This window comes from Trichomycterus rosablanca, chromosome 9 (assembly GCF_030014385.1).
Source record: "Trichomycterus rosablanca isolate fTriRos1 chromosome 9, fTriRos1.hap1, whole genome shotgun sequence".
Taxonomy (NCBI): Eukaryota; Metazoa; Chordata; class Actinopteri; order Siluriformes; family Trichomycteridae; genus Trichomycterus; species Trichomycterus rosablanca.
The window spans coordinates 29,022,155-29,047,131 of NC_085996.1; the positions used below are offsets into that span (position 1 = coordinate 29,022,155).

The window sequence follows — 24,977 nt, forward strand, 5'->3', positions numbered from 1 at the left end:
GTTCTTTTGTTCCCAACTAATTTCCTCTTTTTATTTATTTATTGCGTAGGAAAAGACCTGTCCAGTCGAAGTGAGACTGACCTCGCCTGCATCTTCGGGAAAAGATCAAAACAGCCGAGAGATCAGGACGAGGTAGAGTTCTTTCTGTTTGACACATTTCTAAGTAGCGATTTAGATTCCCCTTGTCTCAAGTGTTCTTTACACCGAGCAGCTCAGTTTTTAATCTTGTCTTTTATAAGTAAACATTCAAAATGTGACCATTTTAAACGATTACTCTCCCTCTAAGCACTGCTGACCAGTCCTGGGTGACTGGCATCACTTGCGGCAGGTCTTAAGCCATCGATTAGCCATGTCATGGCAGGGAGTGGAGGCGGAAAGTACTGAGATCCTATTAACGGATTACCATGCCCACTCTCCATGTTCTACCTCCACTCACACCCATCAGCTACAATCCTGCACTCAGCAGGTTACCAGAAATACATTTCCCACTGTCCTTCAGGGCACAGGAAGTGATGAAATGGGCAAAAAGAACTGCTTAAGATGCTTTTAGAAAGCTGGAAATTTTTTTGAAGTTGAGAGGATTATGATGTTTTGGCTTATGTGGGTCTTTAAAGTTAACTTTGTAGGTGATGATGTTTTATCTAATAGACAGCAGAGGGCCTTCATGATCGTCTTCAATATCCGGACTTGATCACATGGCAAGCTCGGTGTAATTAACTAAATTACTGGTTGGAAACAAAACTGTCATTGTAATAAAATTATGATTCTTGCCCTAATCATAAAAAGAATGTCTTTCCTGCTTATTAAATCATCAATAAAGTTACTAAAATACTCCATTCAAGTGAGTAAAAGCAGACAGTAATGCAGGGTCAGCTCAGTTCAGGCATGTGTCACTGTAGAGGTTATAATCATCAATACTTAAAGGGACAATGACGTGCTCAGTAATCTGTTCTACAGCTGTTTCCTCTTTCACATGTTTCCTTGTCAGAGTAAATGTTAGGCTGACAAAGTGTCATATGTTTGTTTGTTCTGGCTTGGCATGACAGACCAGAGATGCATGCACTCGCACTCCCATGGTGACATTTTGGAATGGAACATATTTAGTAAGCTCCTTACTTTCTGTGCCACTTCTTGCTGTTTGCTTTATGACATTTTATAGACCGGTGGTTTCCAAACAGTGAAGTCTCCCCACTTCAACATGCATAAACATCTTTCAATCTTGAATTACTATTCAACTCTCACAGAATTGTCTATCTTATGCTAGCAGCGCTCAAACCTGCCCCCTCTTTGGGAATCACTGCTATAGACGATGCCAGACTTGTAACTGGCAGTCTGTAGTCCAGTCTGTATTCAATGTCTCTTCTCTTCACTTATTGTAGCTTGACACAGGTAGCTTACGCTATGTAAAAGCACGATAAAGAAAGTTCATTATGAAAAATAATGAAACGTATCTCTCGTAAAAATCAAACTAAACAGCAGCTGATAGTTTCCAGCATGCCTTGCTTTTAATAGTTCAGCCTCTTCCTCCATGCAATTTTTCACAGTCTTCTGATGTACTTGTTCTCAAAAGCCTGAATGTGTTGGTCTACCCTGTGCTAGAGTGTCCAGGCTTCACAGCTATAGTTATTTTACTGAATAAATTGTGTTTTTTTTTTTTTTATCAATCTAATGTATCGTTTTAACACTGGGGTTTACAGAATATACTTTTGTTGGGCTTATTTTGAAAGATTACTACAAAATGGTAAATGTAAAACACTAAAGAAAATGTGTTAAATACGAACTGTTATTAAAAATATATTTTACATTATTCCTACTCATTTTGTTAAAGATTGGGGTTTACAGTGTGCCATTTATGCCAAATTCGAAACATCTTCAATCTGTCCAGTTTTGGTAATTATATGCCTACTGAACACTAAAATTCTCTTCCTGCTTGAGCCAACACCTTGACCAGACAGTCCTTTCTGTTTGGAGTTTGCATGTTCTCCTCGTGTCCGTGTGGGTTTCCTCGGGTGCTCCGGTTTCCTCCCACAGTCCAAAGACGTGCAGGTGAGGTGAACTTGAGATACAAAATTATCCAAGACTGTGTTCAATATAACTTTGTGAACTGATGAACCTTGTGTAATGAGTAACTACCGTTCCTGTCATTATTGTAACCCAAAGTGTAAAACGTGACGTTAAGATCCTAATAAACCAACAAACCTTGACCAGACAAGAAGAACTGCTGTTGCGACAAGGTTATAGATTAGTAGACTAGTTCTAGTATTGGACTATTGTGCCATCATAATGCTCTTGAAAATGAAAATACATAGATTTTGTTCGTTTCTATGCTGTTTGTTTGAATCCGACCACTTAGATAATTGTTATTGTAAACACACAAGTGGAGACATTGCATTTTTTTCAAGAGCAAGTTTAGATGTGCAATGGAGAATTGACGTAATCATGCAAATATTATATAGCAAAAAATCAGCCTCTTTTTGTATTATGGCCTTTGCTACTGGCAGCAAATGATGCCACAAATATAAGTGTTAGTGCCAGGGTCTCGTCATATAAAAACATGTAAATCTGTAAATTGTTTCCTTAAGCACAATCAAAAATCACTTGAATAACGTTTCCTCTTTATCCTGCCAATGACGCACAATAGCCCCCTACCCCTCTATAACCAAAATTGGAAATGTTGGCTGTGGGTTTTTTCTCAGCTAGCGTTTTGTTCCTGTTAGCTATTGTGCCCGGTCAAGAGGGACTCTATTGACCAGATCGAAAACCAATCCGAACAGAGTCACAATGGCATCCCACGAGGCTGTGCTGTAATGGTGGAAAAGAGCAGGCAGACCTGTAGAGGAAAGACTGTTTGTGTGGTTGAGTGTGCACGTGTGTCCAGTGCTTTTTTTTAGGCATTTAAGCCACCTGAGAATTTTGTAACAGAGGCTACAGGACATGGGAAATGTGTCCTTTTATGACTAATCCTAGAGCTAGTAGATTATATGAACTGTTGAGCGGAAAGTGTAACTTGGTGCGTCAAGTTTTTTTTACCCGTCGTCTTGACGTAGTTTATCGGATATTTAACCTCACACACTGCCTTCAGAATCTTTGGTGTGACACAAGGCGTAACTGAGCAGTGACTTTCCATTTATAGGTAGAGAGTGAAGTTTATGGTGCCGAGTGGTAAATGTGGGATTGTTTGCTTCAGGTCTTGGCAGTAATTTCTCCTACCTTTTGCACCAGGGGTTTTCCTTTCTCTTCACTCAGTTTCCTGCCAGCCCCTTATCTCCTGTCACAATGCTCCCTGACAAACACACACATGCACAGGCACACGCACACACTTAAAAAGGCTGTTCCAGCTCACCCCAACAACAACTGGAGACCCTGCGAACATATTTAGGTGATTTTAGTGTAGAATAAACAACTCATCTTAGGTTGCCGGGCCTTTTTTAGGGTGTCCAGTTTTTTAAAATAATTACCGTTAACCATTTAACTGCATTATTTAAACGATTTTTCTTGTGATGTTGAAATAAGAATCTCTCTTTTTTAAACATCATAGACAAACCTGCTTGAGGAATTTTTCAGGCTGAGAGCACCTATCTGACAGACATGTTATGGGAAATGTTATGTAAATGTCCACAGGTAGATGTAGACGTGAATAAGCTGAGTGTTGTCAGTGCATGCTAGTATTGAGTTGTGTTTATACATTTTCACACAATGTTTAAAAAAGGCACAAAAACAGCATTGTCACTACTCCCTTAGAGTGAACATCATGCCAAGATCACACTAAGAGCCCAACATATAGTTTTGGGACAGTGGTGTAGCCTAGTGGGTAGAGCTTTGGGCTATCAATCAGAAGGTTGTCTGTTCAAATCTAGGCTCTGCTATGCAGCCATGGTTGGACCCTTGAGCAAGGCCCTTAACCCTGTTTGCTCTAGGGGTGCCGTACAGTGGCTGACCCCAGCTTCCAAACAAGCTGGGATATTTAATTCATTCATTGTACTGTACATGTATATGGGTGAAAGACGAATAGGGTGTTCCAAGTACCAAAAAAATAAAATAGTTAAATTGTATAATTTTTTCATTTAATATTGTGCACAAATGTGTCACCTATGTAAATATGTATTTTTTTTCTCAGCATTTTGCTTATTTGATAGTTTTAGTGTTGTTGACACACAACAATGGCACAAAAATGTCATTCAGTGCAATGACTAATTTATGAAAAAATACACACAAGGAACAATCTTAGCCACTTCAAATTTATAAGTTTAGTATATCTCTTACAAAAGATTTAAAACCTCAGAAGAAACTGTACTTACTCTGTTTTGAATTTTCTGTGCATTGTTTGTACTCTAATGCGTCTTGGGATTTTGTTTATTTGTATACAAGACATTTTTGCTACACATTCTATTCTATTTGAAACCCAATCAAACTTCGTTTTCTATGAAGCAGGCCTGGATTCTCTTGCATTCACATGAAAAAAATATATAATAATTACTTGTTACAGTTATTTTAAGCAAATGTTTTTGTTGCACTGTATGATGATTTTATGCTGCACTGAATGACATACTCCAAATTATCCTGTTACATCAGAATATTCATGACTTAATTTGTTTTTAAGATCTTTATTGATTAAAGTAGCAGTAGTAGAATGAAATTATGCCACACCAGTGGCAAGTATGTGTTATAATATTACTACATCATGAGTTTGCATGTTCTCCCCGTGTCTGTTTGGGTTTACTCCGGGAGCTCCGGTTTCCTCCCACAGTCCAAAAACATGCAAGTGAGGTGAATTGGACACACTAAATTGTCCATGACTGTGTTTGATAAAGCTAATGAACCTTGTGTGAAGATAAAGTACCGTTTCCTGTCATTAATGTAACCGAAAGTGTAAAACATGACGTTAAAATCTTAATAAACAAACAAACTGCATCATGAAAACAGTAAGGCAATCAAAAACATAAACTTTATTCTGAAATAAAACAAGAAACTTGCATAAAAGTGATGTAACATAAGATCGTTTGAAGTCCTGTCATAGCATGAAAAAATGGTTGCTGTTAAAGCATTTCAATATATTCATAAAGCATTTTAATATTAAAACATAGCTAATGAAGCCATCATAACAATTTGTAAGGCACCAGAACAGTGTGTAAGTGTGGAATTTGTGTCATAACACGTGAAAAAGTTGCTGCAGTAAATCTAAATTCATTCAGCAGTGAAAACCATTTGAAGTCACATTTAATCTTTTGTTGTTAACCTTGAGGTTCTTGCTGTACATGGCTTTAGTTCTGCGATTATGATTTTGACATCAGACTTAAGGTAGTAAATTTCATCCGGTGGATTTGGCCACACAAAGGAATTTCTGTTTCAATTTTGCTTTAAAAATAATTTTAAAACATTAAAAAGTCAGTATAACAATGTCATTGTCAATTTAGTGCAACAGCGAAATTCTGTTGCGCTGAATGACTGTTGTTGTACTGAATGACAGAAATGTTACTTTAGCACATTTTACAGTTATCCCAGTGGTTAGCCAAAGCTAACATTGACCTTAACTTAAAGACATTTCTACATATATTCACATTTAAATGTTAATAACCTTGTTTGTTTACAAGAGTAACCGTATTATTAAGTTTTCCGTGTTGTACTGAATGACACTCAGTTTTGTTCAGTAAAAAGACATTTTTATCAAATAATGTTAAAATGCATTGATCTCGTGTGTGTGCTGAAGGGTCCCCAGAAGTCTTCTTTTGTTGTTATAATTGGTTACATGACTGCAGTAACTTGATCGCATATTAAAATAAGGCTTTTTATTAACGTTGTACTGAATGACAACTGAAGATTGGGAAAATGGGGACTGAAAGTGTCCTGAATATTATTAATATTAAAAAACACATCTGATTGAATATTATTTAATATGTCACACATGACATTTGTACAAATATGCCAAAGCAGTAAATTTTAAGTTTTACTTAAGATTAATTCGTTTTTTCTTAATGTTTTATTACTTAAAGAGGTAGGGGGACCGTTGCACTGAATGACATTTTGGGGGTTTCAAGGGTTATTTTTTCAAAAATCATACATTTTCTGTAAAAATTACTTTAAGTTTTAGTAAACATGTACAAATGGAGTAGATTGAAGGTATATCCACTTATATTAATATAATTGTATATTATTTATCAAGTGGGGACACTAAAAAGTTACGTCTCCTCTTTGACCCGTATATGTGTATATGTACACCGATCAGCCATAATATTAAAACCACCTCCTTGTTTGTACACATTGTCCATTTTATCAGCTCCACTTACCATATAGGAGCACTTTGTAGTTCTACAATTACTGACTGTAGTCCATCTGTTTCTCTGCATGCTTTGGTAACCCTCTTTCATGCTGTTCTTCAATGGTCAGGACCCCCACAGGACCACCACAGAGTAGGTATTATTTGGGTGGTGGGTCATTTTCAGCACTGCAGTGAAACTGACAGGTGGTGGTGTGTTCGTGTGTGTTGTGCTGGTATGAATAGATCAGACACAGCAGCGCTGCTGGAGTTTTTAAATACTGTGTTCACTCACTGTCTACTCTATTAGACACTCCTACTTAGTTGGTCCACCTTGTAGATGTAAAGTCAGAGACGATCGCTCATCTATTGCTGCTGTTTGAGTTGGTCATCTTCTAGACCTTAATCAGTGGTCACAGGACGCTGCCCACGGGGTGCTGTTGGCTGGATATATTTTTGGTTGGTGGACTATTCTCAGTCCAGCAGTGACAGTGAGGTGTTTAAAAACTCCATCAGCATTGCTGTGTCTGATCCACTCATACCAGCACAACACACACTAACACACCACCACCATGTCAGTGTCACTGCAGTGCTAAGAATGATCCACCACCAAAATAATATCTGCTCTGTAGTGGTCCTGGGAGAGTCCTGACCATTGAACCCTTGGTTGACCCTTGTGTTTGGACGGAAAAATATACACAAACCTTAAAACCCCATTCCAACTGTGAAGCATGGTAAAGGAGCATCCTGGAGTTTCTTTGCTACTTCAGAATGTAGACCACAATTCATTTTTAACTGTATTATTTAAATATTAGAATAACTGATTATTACTCGACCATGAACCATTTACAGAAAAGCTTATGCGTCCCATTAAAATACAGACCTTAAAATACAGACAAATATGCTGTAAATGAACAAGAAGTAGCAGCTACCTTTCAGTTGTCATATCCTAACTGGTTCTTACTTCTCGTCTCTCCTTCAAGTCCCCATCCTTTTCTTTCTCTCCCTCCCCTTGGGGGGTTTAGTTAGGCTGCAGCATGGGGTGTAGGGATGTAGGAGTGGGTTTGATTTATCTCCCACGGCAGTTCTGCACCCCCTCTCTCCACTCCAGCAGGCCTGAAAGAAAGAGCCGAGTTTGCTCAAACAGGGCCTGGTAAGCCAAGTCACAGCATTAGGCGGAATAAAACCTTACTGCCGCTGGTGAAAAATGTCCTGTGATTGGCTAATTAATCAGTCAAAAGGAGAGCGTTGCGGCCCATGACTTGAGGGACCCTAGCGGGCGACCGCTGAGGGCCTGCTGATAAATGGACTCCCGCCTGCTTCATACATCAACCAAACTTAGTCATTTTTTACTGCTACTGCGTGAGTCAAAGGTGGATCACCAAGGCTTACACTTTTGGGTGTTTTTTTTTGCTTGCAATTTTATATATTCGTGATTTTTTTGCTAGAATTTGTGTCTCTGAGTTTGTGCTTCATTAGGCAACCTGTTTTTTTAGGGGGGATTTTTTTTTTAAATCATATCAAATTTTTGAGATATATAAAATGCTTAAAGATGTCAGGTACATTTGTAAGATTTTACACTGAGTATTGCCTCAGAATAAATGAATAAAGAAGTATTTTATGCTGTATTTTGCCCACCTGTTGCTAGACCAGTTTGCAGGATTAGTCTGTTTTGGAATTTGGTAGGTTGGAAAACCCCCTTCCCTCTTTCCCAACCAAAAAATTAATTAATAAATAAATAATTTTGTTCAGTACCAACTTGTTTTTCAGATATTTACTAAGAACCTGCAGCTAACCTATTGTTATTAAAAATATAATAGTATAAAAGTATAAATATTACAAGCACATTCTGAATTTAAACACATTTTTTATCCTTTATTTCAAAACGTGTGCTGATATGCAGGTGGACGTCCTGGTTAAAATAGTAGTACTTATTCACAATTATTCATACTTGGCCTTCTTGATGGTTCTATTAGCAGTTTGATATCTCCACAGAGCTTGCTTAAAAGGATTGTTGGAACCCTTGGTTACCTCTCCACTCCTACGCCATTGCTGACACCGAGCAGGAGGACCAGCGGGTGGCACCTGTATCCCCTCGTAGTCCACCCACGCCCGTCCTTATGAAGAATTGCCCAACAGCTTACTTGGTTCCTTGCCATTCTCTTGATGCAGCTGCACTCCCCAAATGAGGCAAGATCGAATCAGCTCGGCCGCTTGGCAGATGCGGCAAAGGGGCGAGGGGTGACCGCGTCGGTGGACGCCCGGGAGATCCCTTCTGAGTGAAGTAACATCCTAAATGTTTGCTGACGAAGCAGAATTTTAGCCCAGCAGTGCTTTCATCACCACAGTTTCTTTACATTCATGCTAAGCATGCACAAGTATATATTTTAGATCAGCAATTTAAAAATCTGACTCTTCTGTTTTATATACATATTTTTTATGTATATAATATTCATTCTTTTTTTATTTAATTTTTTCCCTTTTTTTCTCCCCCTTTAGTGCATCCAATTGTTCAATTCGCATCGTGCTTCCTCTCTGTCTATGCCGAACCCTGCCCTGACCGAGGAGATCGAAGCTAACCCATATCCCCTCCGAAACATGGGCAGCAGCCGGATGCATTTTTGCCACCCACACATTGATGAGTGTGGCGCCACCTAGCGTTGCATGCGGAGAGACACACCCTAAGGGCACTCTTCCTCATCTCTGTGCAGGCGCCTCTAATCAGCCGGCAGAGGTCGTAATCGCATTCTGACAGGGAGAGACCCACATCCGGTTCTTTGTCCCACCCCCCAACTGAGCAACCGGCCAATCGTTGCTCATACAGCCACTCGGCTTCGAACCAGTGAAGCAGAGCTGGATTCGATACGAGGTACTCAGAATCCAGCCCTGGTTGCAGCGTGTATTTTTACCGCTGTGCCACCTGAGCGGCTTTCTTTCTGTTTTAAATGTTGTTTTTTAAATCAGCTTACATACCCATTACATACCCATTACCTACCCACATAAGACTAAACATACAGTAATTATAACATAAAAGGGTTGGACTGTGGCCCATTGCTCCAAGGTCTGGAGTTTGATTTTTTTGTAAATGTCTTTGCAAAGTTTTATGTACAGTGATACCTTGAAACTCAACGTTGAGTTTAAAGGTATTTTCCCCATAAGGATGTATGGGAAACTGGTTAGTGCGTTCCAGTCTTACAATTTCTCAGAACCCCAAGCTATAAAACAAGTTTAAAAGTGAAACAGGAGGGAAATCCAGCTAAACACAGATACATGTGGAGCTTTCAGAGTGGATTTGACGGTTGTTCCACACAAATGCAGATTCGTCTCATATTCGCACTTTGATGAGGTCTTATTGCACAGCTCAAGCCAAGCACTGAACAATGAAATAAATACATTTAAAAAAAAAAAAAAAAAAAAAAAAAAAAAAAAAACTGAACATGTAGAGTTTAAGGGAAACGTCAAGTTTAAGGGTACAAATTTCTCGACGAAGTGCATATACGCATGAAAGAGGCATGAATACAGTAGCCTTACCAAGTGAAAACTGTTTAAATAAAAGTAAATACTAATCCAAATAATAAAAGAATACGTTTTAGATTTATTTCTACCTTTAATGTGATTTATAATGTACAGTTCAATTAAAAACAAACTTGAGGCGCCCAACGCTCCAGCGCAGAGATTCTGAACTCCTCAGTTCGAAACTTGGCATTGCCACCGCTCAGCTGGGCACCATCTAGCGGGCATAAATGGCAGTGCCTGCAGCAGACACGGTTCTGCTAGGGCGGGATGACGGACTATGTGGGTGGGGTCTTCGAACGCTGTGCAAGGACCCTGATTAGCAGATAGAGAGGCACCTGTGCAGAATGCATTGGTGAAAAAGGGTTCTGCTAAGGGCTGCACACAGGTCGGAGGAGGCGTGAGCAGCAATATATCCACCTCGACTGCAATCGGGGATCCCCCAGCAGCGGAAGACAAACTGACTAAAACTGGAATCATTTAAAGGGGAAATATAAAACTAAAATAGCGTGGTAGCATAAGTGTGTGCACCCTCTTATAATTATGGGATGTGTGGTGTTTATAGTCATCAGTGACACCTGTCATCGAGTAAAGTGATTGTGATGAACCACGTATAAATGGAATGGCTTCAGCAGCTGAAGATTTAAAGTTAAAGTTTTAGAATGGCTTAGCCAGAGCCCAGACCTGAATCCAAATAAAAAATCTCTGGGATGACCTGAAGAATAAAAATACATTTGAAGAAAATCTGGAATTTTAAGGAAATTTAAAATGTTATTTGGGGCAAAAACAAAACTAGCTCTATAGGGCTTCTTTGTAATGCAGTGGGTACTTATTCAGCTATTTAACCAATGTGCCCTGTTGTGAAGTCATCTGTAAGGAACAACTGCACAACTTTCAATTTGTTGGTTTCACTTTTCTTCTAATCCTTTAACCGACTACTTGCCCTAAAAAGCTGTGTTTTGTTTGAAGTCAGGGAGCCTTAATTTGCTATCAGATAACATCTAATTCCCTCAAACAAAAGTGCTGCCTCCCTCGTGGCTGTTGACAGGCTATGTTGCTGCCGCCACAGCATAATAAAAAATAAAAAACTGGTCTAACTGCCAACCAGCCTTCTTTTTTTATGCCGCCCCCTACCCCCTACAAATTGCTCACTTTGTGGCTGGCTAACTGTGCCAACCCTGTTAACATTACAGATTAACACGGTTCACCGAAGACAGCGTGGTAACAGTAATGGCTTCATGATGTTGTAGCTGCACATGCCCAGGCAGGACTGCCCTGGCAGGGTGATTACTGTGCAGCCGAGGAAGCTAACTGCCTGCCACTCCTCCCGAGCTGAAGCCGTACTGGAGGCCTACCTCATGTTTAATCACTGCCCTTTTTAATCGAATAAATCACAGCTGCATGCAGAGTAAAACAGCGCCTCTTCCATCTTGGGGTTGACACACTAGCTCCTTGGGGGGCGAGAAAAGGCAAGCACTTTACAATGTAAAGCAAGCAGAATTTAGTGATGATGCCCTATGCGGTGTGTTGTGGTCATTTGTTTCTGGTGAGAAGTTAATGCAGGTGGGTGCTATCAAGACCTGCTTCAGAGATGCTGCCTTAGCTTTATGCCGATTTGCTTCATTTAGCATATTCTTCCTAGTTTATTTACTTTAATCTCTGAGGTTTAATTGAGGGTTAATATTGCCTATTAGGTTTAATTGGGTGCTAAAGATTCCCATGCACATGTTAATCAGTAAGTACAGTATCCATTCAGTTTGTTTCAAATATTTTATTAAGGGGCCACACAGCGCTGGCACTATATAGAATTGTACAGATCAAACAGTAAGTCCTACAGACATGAGACTTAATATTGTTTGTTTGTTTATAAGGATTTTAACGTCATGTTTTACACTTTGGTTACATTCATGTCAGGAACGGTAGTTACTTGTTACACAAAATTAATCAGTTCACAAGGTTATATTGAACACAGTCCTGGACAATTTTGTATCTCCAAATCACCTCACTTGCATGTCTTTGGACTGGGAGAAAACCGGAGCACCCGGAGGAAACCCACGCAGACCCGGACCGCCCCACCTGGGGATCAAACCCAGGACCTTCTTGCTGTGAGGCGACAGTGCTATCCACTTAGCCACTGTGCCGCCCCCGAGACTTAATATAAATATGCAGATTCCATCTAGCTACTCAGGCATGTTAGGTAAGCAGATCAGCCTACAGGTGGTGCAATAGAGTTTTAATGAATAGCTCGTAAACTGGTAACTGTACACTTAAATAAAATGTGTGAATGTACATGAAGTGCAATTAGAAAGTACTGTATTTAGACCCCTTGATTTTTGTTGCCTGTTTCATATGGTGGATTTGATAGTGAATTAATGTAATTGCTATTTACCCATTACACCATTCTTATCACCCATAATGACAAAGTAAGCATTTTTTTCCAAAGATTATCCTGTATTTGGCCTCACTTTGTATTTGGGTTCCTGCCAAAGAGCTCGTCTGACTTTTCAGCAATTTTAATCAACTTTTTTAATCAACTTTTTTGTGTGCCGAGAAATTTGGTAAGGAAAAATTCTACTAAGGATGTTTTGTAAAAGATTAATGAATCAGTCAGTTTGTTCCAACTGATAATTTCAGGGTCATTTAGTATTTTGTAATGTGAGTTATAAAGGCCCCAATTAAAGCCGGCAGAGCTCTGTATTGCGTAGGTGCCACCTGTTTTGCTGTCCACCCACATGAGTGGTATGAAGGATGGTGCTGCAGACCATCTTTCCTCATCAGGGAGGGTAGTCTGGGTAATCTGGGGCCGATCCATACGCCCAGGCCACTGCCAAATTTATAATACTGGCAGGACAATGAAAACTTTTTTACACAATCAGCCTCCTTTACAATATCACCTCGATAGTATCTATTGGTCAGTGTGTATAATAAGCTAGTTTTAGGTGTATTTAGCATCACACTTGTATAACTCTGAACCCTCATTAATGCTGCCACTGTTTTTTGTGATTGAAAAAGGATACATTGATAGCTTATTTTTATTTATTATTTATTCTTACTATTATTATTTTTAAGGGCACGTGCTTTTAATGTATGCATGTTAAACTATTTTTGTTTTTATTACAATGGAAGAAATCTCTGATTTCTTGCTCTGAGGTATCAGCAAATAATACCATTTAAAAAGACAGGTGAACGAAGTTTTGTTTTAATGGCCACAATAATTTTGCTTGCCACTTGTTTTACTAATAGATCTAAGTCTGAATAATGCAATAGCTGGTTAAATAATGTCAAAATTCTGCCTTAGTGATGCATGTGTTTATCAACTACAGCCATGTTCAACAAATTGGCCCAGATCCTGTTTGTGTCTGTACATATGTGTGAAAGAGAAAATCTAAATCCACGGCTCAGTGGGTACCATTTACATTTTTGGCATTTAGCAGACGCTTTTATCCAAAGCGACTTACAGTCTAAGCAATTGAGGGTTAAGGGCCTTGCTCAAGGGCCCAACAGTGGCAACCTGACAGTGGTGGGGTTTGAACCAGCGACCTTCTGCTTTCTAGTCCAGTACCTTAACCGCTAGGCTACAACTGCCCCCACTGTCTCCTCACAGCAAAAAGGTCCAGGGTTTGATTCCCAGGTGGAACGGTCCGGGTTCTTTCTGTGTGGAGTTTGCATGTTCTCCTCGTGTCTGCGTGGGTTTCCTTCGGAAGCTCCGATTTCCTCCCACAGTCTAAAGACATGCAGTGAGGTGAACTGGAGATACAAAATTGTCCATGAGTGTGTTTCACATTAATACTTGTGAACTGATGAATCTTGTGTAACGAGTAACTACCGTTCCTGTCATGAATGTAACCAAAGGTAAACATGTAAAACATGATGTTAAAGTCCTAATAAATAAATAAATGAAGTCTGAATAGCCATACCTGAATTCTCTCTTACATCAGTATTAGCTATAGCATTATAAAAAAAATTGAGTAAAAAAGTAAAATACATATTTCGACACTTTTAATAAAATATATCAGGAATAATATACCAGTAGCTAGGAAGTAAGACCATTCAAGGACAGCTTTAATCCTTCTGTATGTTTAGTATTTACTGTGTGTGGCAGAAAGCTTTTCCATAAAGCTTTAATTATATAATAAACTAATTAGGACAAATTTTCAAACCACTCATAATTTAAATAGTATGTACAGGAGTGTTGTGCTGAAATATCGACAGGAAAGATTGTTTGCACCGTAGGGTGCAGCTGGTCCTGGAGAATTAACTAATTTGTTGGCTGGTCGGTCTTTTGACCTAATGATTTTCAGAGAATAACAAGCTAATATTAAATAGCTCTACACTGTCTTTATCAGACAATAGACATCGTGGGTTAAAACCCCCTTTTTAAAAACTTAATTCACTGGAAGATGTGCCTAATTTACCGGACCTTGTTTTTTTATAAATCACGAATTTTATTGATTTTTAAAGAAAAGTGTCACATTTCATGGCGGTCTTTAATTAACACCCATAAATTGAATGATAGAATTAATGGAAGCTACAATACACAGCACAGCCTACCTTAATAGTTGAATGTAAACTTAGAACATTCGATGGTGTGAGGAGGTTCTCTCGATGAAAATTCTGTCGGTGTTTTGACGGTGGATCACACGGTGGATTTGCGAGTCTACCAAGCTTAGTTACTTGAGTAGTTTTTTTTAGCTGCTTTATGCCAAGTTCACACTGCATGACTTTCCGAGAAGTGGAAGAAACATTGACGAAAGGTTTAATGATACCACGTCCAAAAATGCACGTCAACAAGTAGCGAGCGATCAAAGTTTGTGCGCTGATGTGCTGCATAAAATCAAGGAGAAAAAAATAAATGAATCTGAGTGGATTTAGCTACGCAAACAGCATGGATTGTTCTGTAGTGAGATAAAGGTTAATAAATATTATTTGCAATGCAGCGCTGGTGTTATGTTTTGTAGAGAACGATAAAGTCAGAAATACTGTAAAACATGTGTGTGCCGATGTATTCTGATATAAACTATATTATGCTCCTGTCCCACCTTTTTACACTCCTACCCTGCATTTCCCCTCACACCGTATCTTGTGTTCTCACTGGCTGTTTGACATAGCACTCATTGCCAGTCAGGCAACTCGGATCTAGATATTTGACAGGCTAGAAATCTCTCTTTGGTCGTTCAGATCTAGTTGTTGAGTAGTTCACACAGCGATTGAGAGCCGAGTTTTGATTGGCGAGCGGATGCCGAGTTGCTCCCGAGCCGGCAAATCTAGCGCCGACCGGTCGGTGAGCGAAAATCAGGTCAAAAATCGTGTAGTGTGAACTAGGCATTACACTTCGACATCTTGGACATTTTGACTAAGCGATCGCTAACTGAATTGCCGTAGTGCAGATTAACCAGTAAACCTGAGGCACTTGAACGCTGCACAAATAAAAAATGTTAAACACAAACATTACATTTTGAATTTCACATTAGGTAGGGCCTTGCTTATAAACATAGAAATATACAGTTTTAGCAACTATTCTTGTAAGTGTCCGTATATCTTTTAGAAGAATCTATGTATAAAAGATTGAACCTTTAGTTACGGATTCCATGACCTCTTAAAAATAGCACTGTATCGTTGAGCTAGTTTGCTGCCATATGCAGTCTTTAGCTCCTGAATGCCAGAAGTTCTTAGTGCTGACACAGCATTTGTAAGGCTAAAGTAGCATAGTCTTAATGCAGCAAGGGAAATTGCCTCTCATTTATAAATTAGTAAGAATCTGACAGCACAAAGTTGGGAAAAAATACTTTAAAAAAGTATTTTTTAGACTATTAGTCTTTATCATTTAAAAAAAATCTCTTGCTCAGAGAGGTTCTGCTACTGTGTTTTGGGGTCAGTGACGTGCTTCTGTGTTTGCTTCTGTCATTCCCCTCGTCTGTCCCATACACTTTGGCTATTCCCTTGGGTCTCGTCCTCCTCCTCAGTTACTCGCGCTCGGGGAGAGGCGAGCAGGAAAGGGCCGGTGACTCAGGCTGCTGTGCCCTTATCAGAGTTTTGCACACAGCGTTGGGGGAACGTATCCTCTTCCTGGGGCCTCCCTGCTGCCAAGAGGACCATCAAGCAGAGGAAAGCTTGGAGAATGAAATGAAGGAGAGGACGGAGTAGAGAGGGGAGGCGGATAGCTTTCTCTTTAGGGTTGTTTGTGCCAGCAGGGACCTCTTAGTCACTTAAACAGGCATGTACGGAGGGTTTACACCGGCTGTGTGTCAGAGCGCTTGTATTTGTGCTTTTGTTTGTTTGTGTGTGTGCGCATTTGTGTGGCACAACACACTCAGCAATGTAAGAGAATGCTACCAGCGGCACTCCACTCGCCACGTCGGAGAGATAAGGCTAATGGAGGTCCCCAGCGGGCCCGAACATGCAACCACACACAGCACCGCTCGTTCTCTGATGAAGAGGATTTTCCTCCTCACTTCATCCCTCTTCCTCTCCTATCTCTCCCTCCCTGTTTTTCTCCTGAGAGTAATTTCACAGTTCACTCTTCAAATGGCCCCCAGACGTTTCACTTAGCCTGCCACATGCTGCCATGGCCCATCAACTTTACACCATGCTCTTCTACTTCCCAAATTGGTGAAAATGCTTTGTGCACAACCTGGGAATTACAGGGTTATTCTGTCTTTCTTTAATCTTTTTTTTGAATCCATACCTTTTCTTCTGTATATTTTTTTGTCCATTTAATATACGTGTTTTGTTAATATTTTGTACATGATATACATTCAAAGTTGGCTGACAGTTTACATGACTCCTTTTCGATTAACACTTTTGTTAACAATATATTTATTGCATTTAGCAGACACTTTTATCAAAGCGACTTACAATGACTAAATACAATTCGAGCATTAAGGGACTTTGCCCAGGGGCTTAAACTGGCAATCTTCTGATTACTGGTCCAGTATGTTGACCACTGAGCTACCAACGTCAGCTATTGAAGTTTTAAAGTAAAAATCTAGAAATGCATCAATTTATTTAGGAAAAAGACAAGAAAGTGCTGTGCTTGTCCACTGAAATTAGCATACATGTTTTACAATGCTGTGGTACTATAAAAGCAGCAAGACTGAATAAAGCTACATTTGTTACATTGTGCCTCTTTACAGTAGCGCACAACCCCCCCCCCCCCCCCCCCCCCCCCCAACCAAGGTCCCTTGATAGGAATTTTGACAAATGTTGTTTTCATGGCTGCCTGTGACATAATGTAGAGCTTGGCTGTTGTTTAGCACAAGCTTCAGAGTGGGTATTCTTCACCCCAAATCATTATGCATTGAGCAGCCCATTAGCAAAATGAAGACGAATGGGGCAGGGGTGCTGCACTGACTAAATGTCTACCGGGTAGAGTTTAATCTAAAGCGTGCTCCTGTGGTCTTTTCAACATAGTCATTGTGGCTGCTGTCCTGTGGTCTGTTGTCATGCAAACTTTTCACACCAATAATACTTTTAATGTCTGTGTTTGCTTGTAAGAGGGGGACAAATCAGCAACACCGGACTGTTTGTGTGTCTTTCTATTGTGTATCCTATTTTATTTGTAATTTTGTGATTTTCTTGTGTGTGAACAAGTTTTGGGACACCCTTTCTAATTATTGAATTGATGTGTTTGTCACAACAATTGCTAACAGTAGGAATTTATCACTTAAATAAAGAAAATTATATGCGTCTCATTTTTACAGCAGTTTAGGGAAGGCCCTTTCCTGTTCCAGCATGACCATAAAGACATGAGGAAAAGCTTGGAAGCTCCAGTGGCCTGCTCAGAGCCCTGATCTCAGCCCCACTGAACAGCTTTGGAATGAACTGGAACATCAATTGAGGGTTTTTCGACCAAAATTATTGACCAGCCATACAAAGGCTGTTTTGACTGAACTGGCACGAATTCCTAAGTATAAACAGGATCTCATTGCTGAAAGGTGTCTGTCAGGAGAAGGGTACCAAAAGTACCAGGCCATTACATAAACCATGGAACACAATGAAGATGGTAATCAGAAAGTGGATAAAATATGGCACAACCGTGACATTACCAAGAACTAGACGTCTCTCAAGTTATTGAAAAGAACGGAGGAAAACTGGTCCGGGAGAATGCCAAGACGCCTACAGCATCATTAAATAAGCTGCAGGAATTTCTGGCATGTACTGGTTGTTTGCTACACATGCCAACTACAGTGGATTTAAATTCTACACACCCCTGTTACAATGCCAGATTTTTGTGATAGAAAAAAATTATACGAAGACAGAAACTTTTCTTACAAACATCCAAGCCTGTCTACATTTGCAAAAACCTACATTGAGCCAAAAGCATTCCAGAAAAGCAAAAACAACACTACACATCATCAGAACTCCACCATACCCACATACCCCTTTTCCACCGACACGGCACGGAGCCCGTTCCGGTTCCCGAACTTGATTTTGAACCGGTTCCGCGTGTTTCCACCGGAAAAAAGAGGTTCCAGACAGTGAACTAGCGGGCCAATCTGGCACCACGGAATACTTTGTTTTTCAGCCCGAACCGTGACGTCCGTCAGTGGGCGTGTCGTGTTGTACAGCATAGCGCGTTAGCAACAATGCCATCCGCTGGAGTCTCATATGGAGTTTAATGCTGCATTTTTATCTTTTAAACTTTACCTGATTACATTTTGAACCAGTTTGCCACTGATATTTTCAAAGCGCCTTTAAAAAGATGAACTGTGTGATATTATGAGATAAAAGTGACCTTTACCTTCAACTCCCCGAGCTGCATAAACACACGTGAAGTAAATCCAGCTAAACACAGATACATGTTGTATTTTAGAGTGGATTTGATGTTTATTTCACACAGATTATTGTTCATGTTGTGGAACTTTAATGATGTTTCACCGCTCGAGTCGAGCGCTGAGCAAATCGGCTATTTGCGCCGAGAGTCGCGGTGAAAGCGAAGCGCAAAACTCCTCTCACATTAATGAACTAAAGAAAACAACAATTGAGACAAACACGTCACGTCTTCTTATCACCGATAGTTAGATTGCTGCTTTTTACATAAAAACAAACATCTGTAACAGCAGCACAAATGCTCGCACATAATCCACATGCTCCGCCATGTTATTACTTCTCTTAACTCTTAGTAAATAACGCCCATCGATGATGATGCTGCTTGGTTCTCAAAACCTGGTGGAAACACGCGTCGGTTCTCTAAAGAACACCAAGGTTCAGAGAAACCTGAACAGAACCGGTTCAAGAACCACGTTTTTTTTTTTTGTGGAAAAGGGGTAACAGTGAAGCATGGTGGTGGCAGCATTTAACTTTGGGGCTGTTTTTTCTTAGCTGGAACTGGGGCTTTACGAACATCATAATATCAGTCAATTCTGGCACAAAACCTTCAGGCTTGTCCTAAAAAGCTCAACATTAAAAGAAATTTCACTTTCAGCATGACAAAGAACTAAAGTGTCTATCCACATTAACAACAGAATGGCTTTAACAGAAGATCAATGTTTTGACATGGATCACCCAGAGCCCAGACCTGAATCCAACTGAAGGTGGAAATGATTCGTCTTGGTTTCATTTTCGTACATCGCAAATGCCTGTCATTGTAACAGGGGTGTGTAGACTTTTTATATCCAATGTAGCTCATTAGCCAGTACTAGTGATCAGAAGGTCACTGGGTCAAGTCTCACCAATGCCAGATTGCCACTGTTAGGCCCATAAGCAAGACACTTAACCATGAATTGCTTGAAGGGTATTCTTTTACAGTTTTAATTACTTTTATCTAGGATATAATTGTCTATTATCTGATGCCAGTGCAAGTTGGAGTGAATGCTCTGTATAGCTGGGGATGCTTCCTGTTTTCTAGTTGGCTTGTCAAATCAGAATAAACAGAACCTTGAAGGACATGACATTTTATGTACTGTGCACCAGATGTCACTATTTTGACTTGGGTTTTTTTTGTTTAAATATGGACTAATAGACTAAGGTTTATTTTAATGTAAAATGTATTACATTTTTAAGTTTTAATAATATGTAATAACAAAATTGAAATGCTGATAGACTAAAGTATGGCTTGTGTCTGGGTGTGGTAATCTGAAAGTTTGACAGACAGGTTCATCTTGTTACTAACTGTCATTTCTTATTTCAGTTTTCTCGGCTAGCTAGATGTATGTTATGTTAAATTCTGTTTTATTTTGCATTATTGTCACTTTCAGAAATGTCATCTTTTGTTTGTAAACACTCTTTATGGTGCATTTCTATAGGTTATGCTAAAATACTGCATTATGAAATGCATGACTTGATGTAGGTTTTTGCTAAATTCATCCAGGCCTGGATGTTTTTCTTTGAAAGGGTTTCAGTTTAGCCATCCTACCCCAAACCCCAGACATGTGATGAATACGGGAGATTTTTGTTACATGTAGAACACAACCAGTACTTGCAAAAATTCCGGGCGGCACGGTGGCTAAATGGCTAGCACTGTCGCCTCACAGCAAGAAGTTCCTGGGTTCGATCCCCAGGTGGGGCGGTCCGGGTCCTTTCTGTGTGGAGTTTGCATGTTCTTTCTGTGTCTGTGTGGGTTTCCTCCGGGAGCTCTGGTTTCCTCCCACAGTCCAAAGACATGCAGTGAGGTGAATTGGAGATACCAAATTGTCCATGACTGTGTTCGATATAACCTTGTGAACTGATGAATCTTGTGTGATGAGTAACTATTGTTCCTGTCATGAATGTAACCAAAGTGTAAAACATGACGTTAATTTTGTAGCGAGGTCCAGATAATCTTAATAATGTTACTATTATCCCATATAACCACTTGTTGACGAGTGTCTTCACTGTGCTCCATGATATATGTTCTGCCTTGGAATTTTTAGTACCCTTCTCCTGACTAATACCTTTCAACAATGAGATCTCTTAATACTTTGTAAGCTGTTTGTGGATCATAAAATCCTACTAAAAGAGTTGAACTTTATATATGGTTAATCAGAGTCACTTTACTTGATGGCTAAGGTCACTGATTACTATTTAACATTAGTTTGAATGTGATTGGTTCATTCTGAACACAGCCACACCCCCAATTACATGAGGTTGTGCACATTTTATGAAACCACATAAGTTTAAGTTTTATTTTTCCTTCTAAATGATTTTGGTTTGTTCTTCCATTTAAGCATACAGATTTATGGCCACAATAAAGGTGGAACTAAAATAATATGTTGGTCTGATTTTTTTGCATCCAAAAAATTTTTTTAACAGGGGTCTGTAGACTATATCAGCCCAGGGATGATGATGATAATAAAATTATATACATAAAAAAATAAGATAATTACTTTTTAGTTAAATTTGACTCTTTAGATAAAGCTTGATCGGATCTGAACTTCAGTCAAGCACAATGGTAATGATCAACAGTTACCTGTTGTCCAGCATCATCTAAGACATATAATGTATTCTTATATGTGTATGTATGTATGTATTCATGTGCATTTTTTTTTTCAATTCCCTGTTTGTTTTTACAGGCTAGCAGTGATGCTGAATTTCAGGAGACTAAAGAAGTGAACAGCAGTGAAATAAAAAGTATATCTAACCCAGAGGCGGAACTCAACACGGTGACCAGTACACTGACCATGCAGGAGTACTTTGCTCAGCGAATGGCTCAGCTAAAGAAAAGCAGAGGTGGGAACCAGTCCACAGCCTCCCTTCAAGAAACCAGCAGCAGCTCTCAGTCACCAGCAGCGACACCTGAATCCACCGAGAACACTCCCAACACCAGCGATACAGAAGAGAGCCAAACCAAGGAAAAAAGGAAAAAGCATAGAAAAAGAGAGCAAGTAGAGGATGGGGAAAAGGTGGAGGAATTTGAGGATTCTTTAGTAATTGAAGAGCAAGCTGACTCTAAGAAGAAGAAGAAGAAAAAGAAGAATAAACAAGATGTAAGGGAGGAGGATCGAGCAGAGGAACGCAGTACCCTGACAGTAGAAACGGACACAGCTGGAGATACGGTGGTACTTTCTACAGAGAAGAAAAAGAAGAAGAAGAAGATAAAAGACAAAGAAACACCTACAGACACACCTTCAGAGTCAACCAACCAACATGATTTAGAAGAAAAAGTGATGAATACAGACAGTTTGGTTAAGAAGAGGAAAAGAAGAGAAGACGTGGAAGAGCGGTCGGAAGAGGTTGTTCTAGAAAAGAAACCAAAAAAGGACAAGAAAAAGAAGAAAAATAAGAATTAGCACTATATACAATTTATTTGGTTATCAGTGCCCATCAATTAAAAAAAGAATTAAATGAGGGTTTGACCGCTGTGGGTTTTTCAAGGGAAATACTGATTATTAGTAATCAAGGAAGCAGAAACCAGTATTTAGGGCTGGTATTCATTTGCCTTAAATTAAGAACCACTTTCTGTACCTTGTATGTTGTTTCTAACCGTTTTCTGTGTAGCCAGTATAAAAGTACCTAAAACAAATATCCAGGAGTGTTATAAGAAGTCTGGGACCACTTCTGAGCGACCCTCGACTGCTTAATTTTATGGATTTTATTTTTCTTAATAGAACATTTACAAAATGCATACTTTAAATTAGAAAAGGTCCACATTTTCACCAATCTGAAGACGATTCCTTGTGGGACGTTAATCCATTATAAAGACAATTTACTGTACTAAATACATTAATGCTCTGGTCACTGCACGGTTAAACTGCAGACTGTTCTCAACATGCTGCGTGCATCAAATGAGACTCTTATCAACTAGCAAATCACTTAAAAATGCTGAGTTGTCAATTCCATAAAACACGCATCAGTCATTTTACTTTGGTTTAACAAGTTAAACTATTTTTTGTGAATGTACAGACAGTTTAGTTTGGTTTTGGCCCGCCACTCAAAAGACTGCAATGCCCTAGCACTGTACTGCAAAAATAGACTGTTGTTCCAGAATATATTCCCCCTACTTTCTGTCTTGATTCATTTTAATAATAATCAAAAGATTTAGCAAGCCCCCATGTAATGTGTACAGGGCACTGTCATCTTGGAAGAGACCACCTTCATCAGAATAGAACTGTTGTAAATTATTGATCAGGTGATAATTCAGAATAATTTATATTGATTGGCAGTGTCTTTTACAAGAGGAAAAGTGGGTCCATACCTTGCTGAATATCAGCTACTACTTTTTAATTCCCTCCCAATCTAGTTGTTTCCAATTACCCGATTGCATTTTGCTTCCTCTACTGCTGCTGACCCCTATCACATGCCTCCTCCAACACGTGTGCAGTAGCCGATTGCTTCTTATCACTTGAATGAGGCGGGTTCATATGGAGAGTCACGCACCAATCTCCATTATCCATCATCTCTGTGCAGGCGCCTCGAACAGCCAGCAGAAGTTGTAATCGCAGCAGTTATGAGGAATCCCCTCAGGCAATCCCTACCCAGGCAGACGAACCATTTATTGTCCGTATAGACGCCCAACATGCCAGTAGCAGAACTACTTGAGAGTTTGAGATGTCAGCTCTGGTGTGTTAGCGTGTTTTACCGCTGCGCCACCTGAGCGCTTTGTTTGTTTTATGCTTTAATGTTCGAAATGTCTGTATTTACTTAGAACTGATTTACGCTCACATTTTGTAGCACTTCATGTTTTTTTCTACATAGATTTGTCAGCGAGGCTATGTTTTTTCTCACCCTAAAGTGTCTCTAAGTGCAAGATGTGAAATTATATTTTCAAATGGCTAAACAAAATGCTAAGCTTTGTAATTAGAATTATAGTTACAACCACATGTATAGCTTCTACACAATAAATGCATTTTTAATTTTTTATTGCATTTTAATGAACAGAAATATGTAGTAATGTTTCAGGGCATTTTTAGTATTTGGGCATTTAAACATATACGTTTGAATCTATCTTGGCTGTTTTCCATGATTTCTTTTAATAGTAACATTGTCCTGTTCAGAGTTTTTTTTTAAATGGGTTTCACCTACAAATCATTGGACATTTAATCGGGTTTTTTCCCCTGAAATTACTTCCTATACAGTGTCTTTGTAACAATGCCTAGAAACATATAAAAATGATGACCTTGTTTAATTGTATTCTACCATTTCCCCCTCTTGTGTTTATTTTTAAAACAGACCTGCATCCTCTGTCTTGCTGTCATGGATTTCCTCTTCCTGGTGTAAGGTATAAAGCTGCTGGCAGATTGTAGCCCACATTTACCTTAAATCAATATGCAGTCTGTATAAAAACCTAGACCGAGTGTTGATTGGATATTTTTTCTCTTTAATGTCAGACTTGTATCATTAAATGAAATGCTAAAAATCCCAAAGGTGTCTGCTTTTAGTGATTTCTATGTAGTATTCTTTGTTTCAATATTAACTAGTTTATTTGTTCTAATATATATATATACATACACCAATCAGCCATAACATTAAAACCACCTCCTTGTTTCTACACTCACTGTCCATTTTATCAGCTCCACTTACCATATAGAAGCACTTTGTAGTTCTACAATTACTGACTAGTCCATCTGTTTCGCTTCATACTTTTTTAGCCTTCTAGTTCTTCAATGGTCAGGACCACCACAGAGTAGATATTATTTGGGTGGTGGATCATTCTCAGCACTGCAGTTACACTGACATGGTGGTGGTGTGTTAGTGTGTTGTGCTGGTATGAGTGGATCAGACACAGCAATGCTTATGGAGTTCTTAAATACACTCACTGTCCACTCTATTAGACACTCCTACCTAGTTGGTCCACCTTGTAGATGTAAAGTCAGAGACGATCACTCATCTATTGCTGCTGTTTGAGTTGTTCATCTTTTAGACCTTCATTAGTGGTCACAGGACGCTGCCCATGGGGCGCTGTTGGCTGTATTTTTTTGGTTGGTGGACTATTCTCAGTCCAGCAGTGACAGTGAGGTGTTTAACTCCATCAGCGCTTCTGTGTCTGATTCACTCATACCAGCACAACACACACTAACACACCACCACAATGTAAGTGTTCTTTAAAATCTGTTATTCATGTAAAATAATCAGCTTTGCTTAATGTTTTATTTTTGGTAGACTGGTGGTACAGTGTTGCCTGTGTGTTGTGCCGTGAGATCGTGTAACTGATCTGACAATATCAGTCAGTTTTATTTTATCCTCACCTTTGCTGACTTGAGCATTGAATATTTTTTAATGATTCCATCTCATCTTACTTCGATATACAGGGGTTGGACAAAATAACTGAAACACCTGGTTTTAGACCACAATAATT

General features: G+C 39.4%; 1 protein-coding gene across 1 annotated transcript in view; it reads left to right on the plus strand.

Annotated features, from left to right (window-relative positions):
• pinx1 (PIN2 (TERF1) interacting telomerase inhibitor 1) overlaps positions 1–24,045 on the plus strand; it is a 39,584-nt gene extending 15,539 nt beyond the window's left edge. The window contains exons 6-7 of the mRNA XM_063002196.1: positions 50–132; positions 21,256–24,045. Coding sequence (XP_062858266.1) covers positions 50–132; positions 21,256–21,972 — 800 coding nt within the window. The 3' untranslated portion in view covers positions 21,973–24,045. The remainder of the gene's footprint in view (positions 1–49; positions 133–21,255) is intronic.
• The last annotated feature ends 932 nt before the right edge of the window (positions 24,046–24,977 follow it).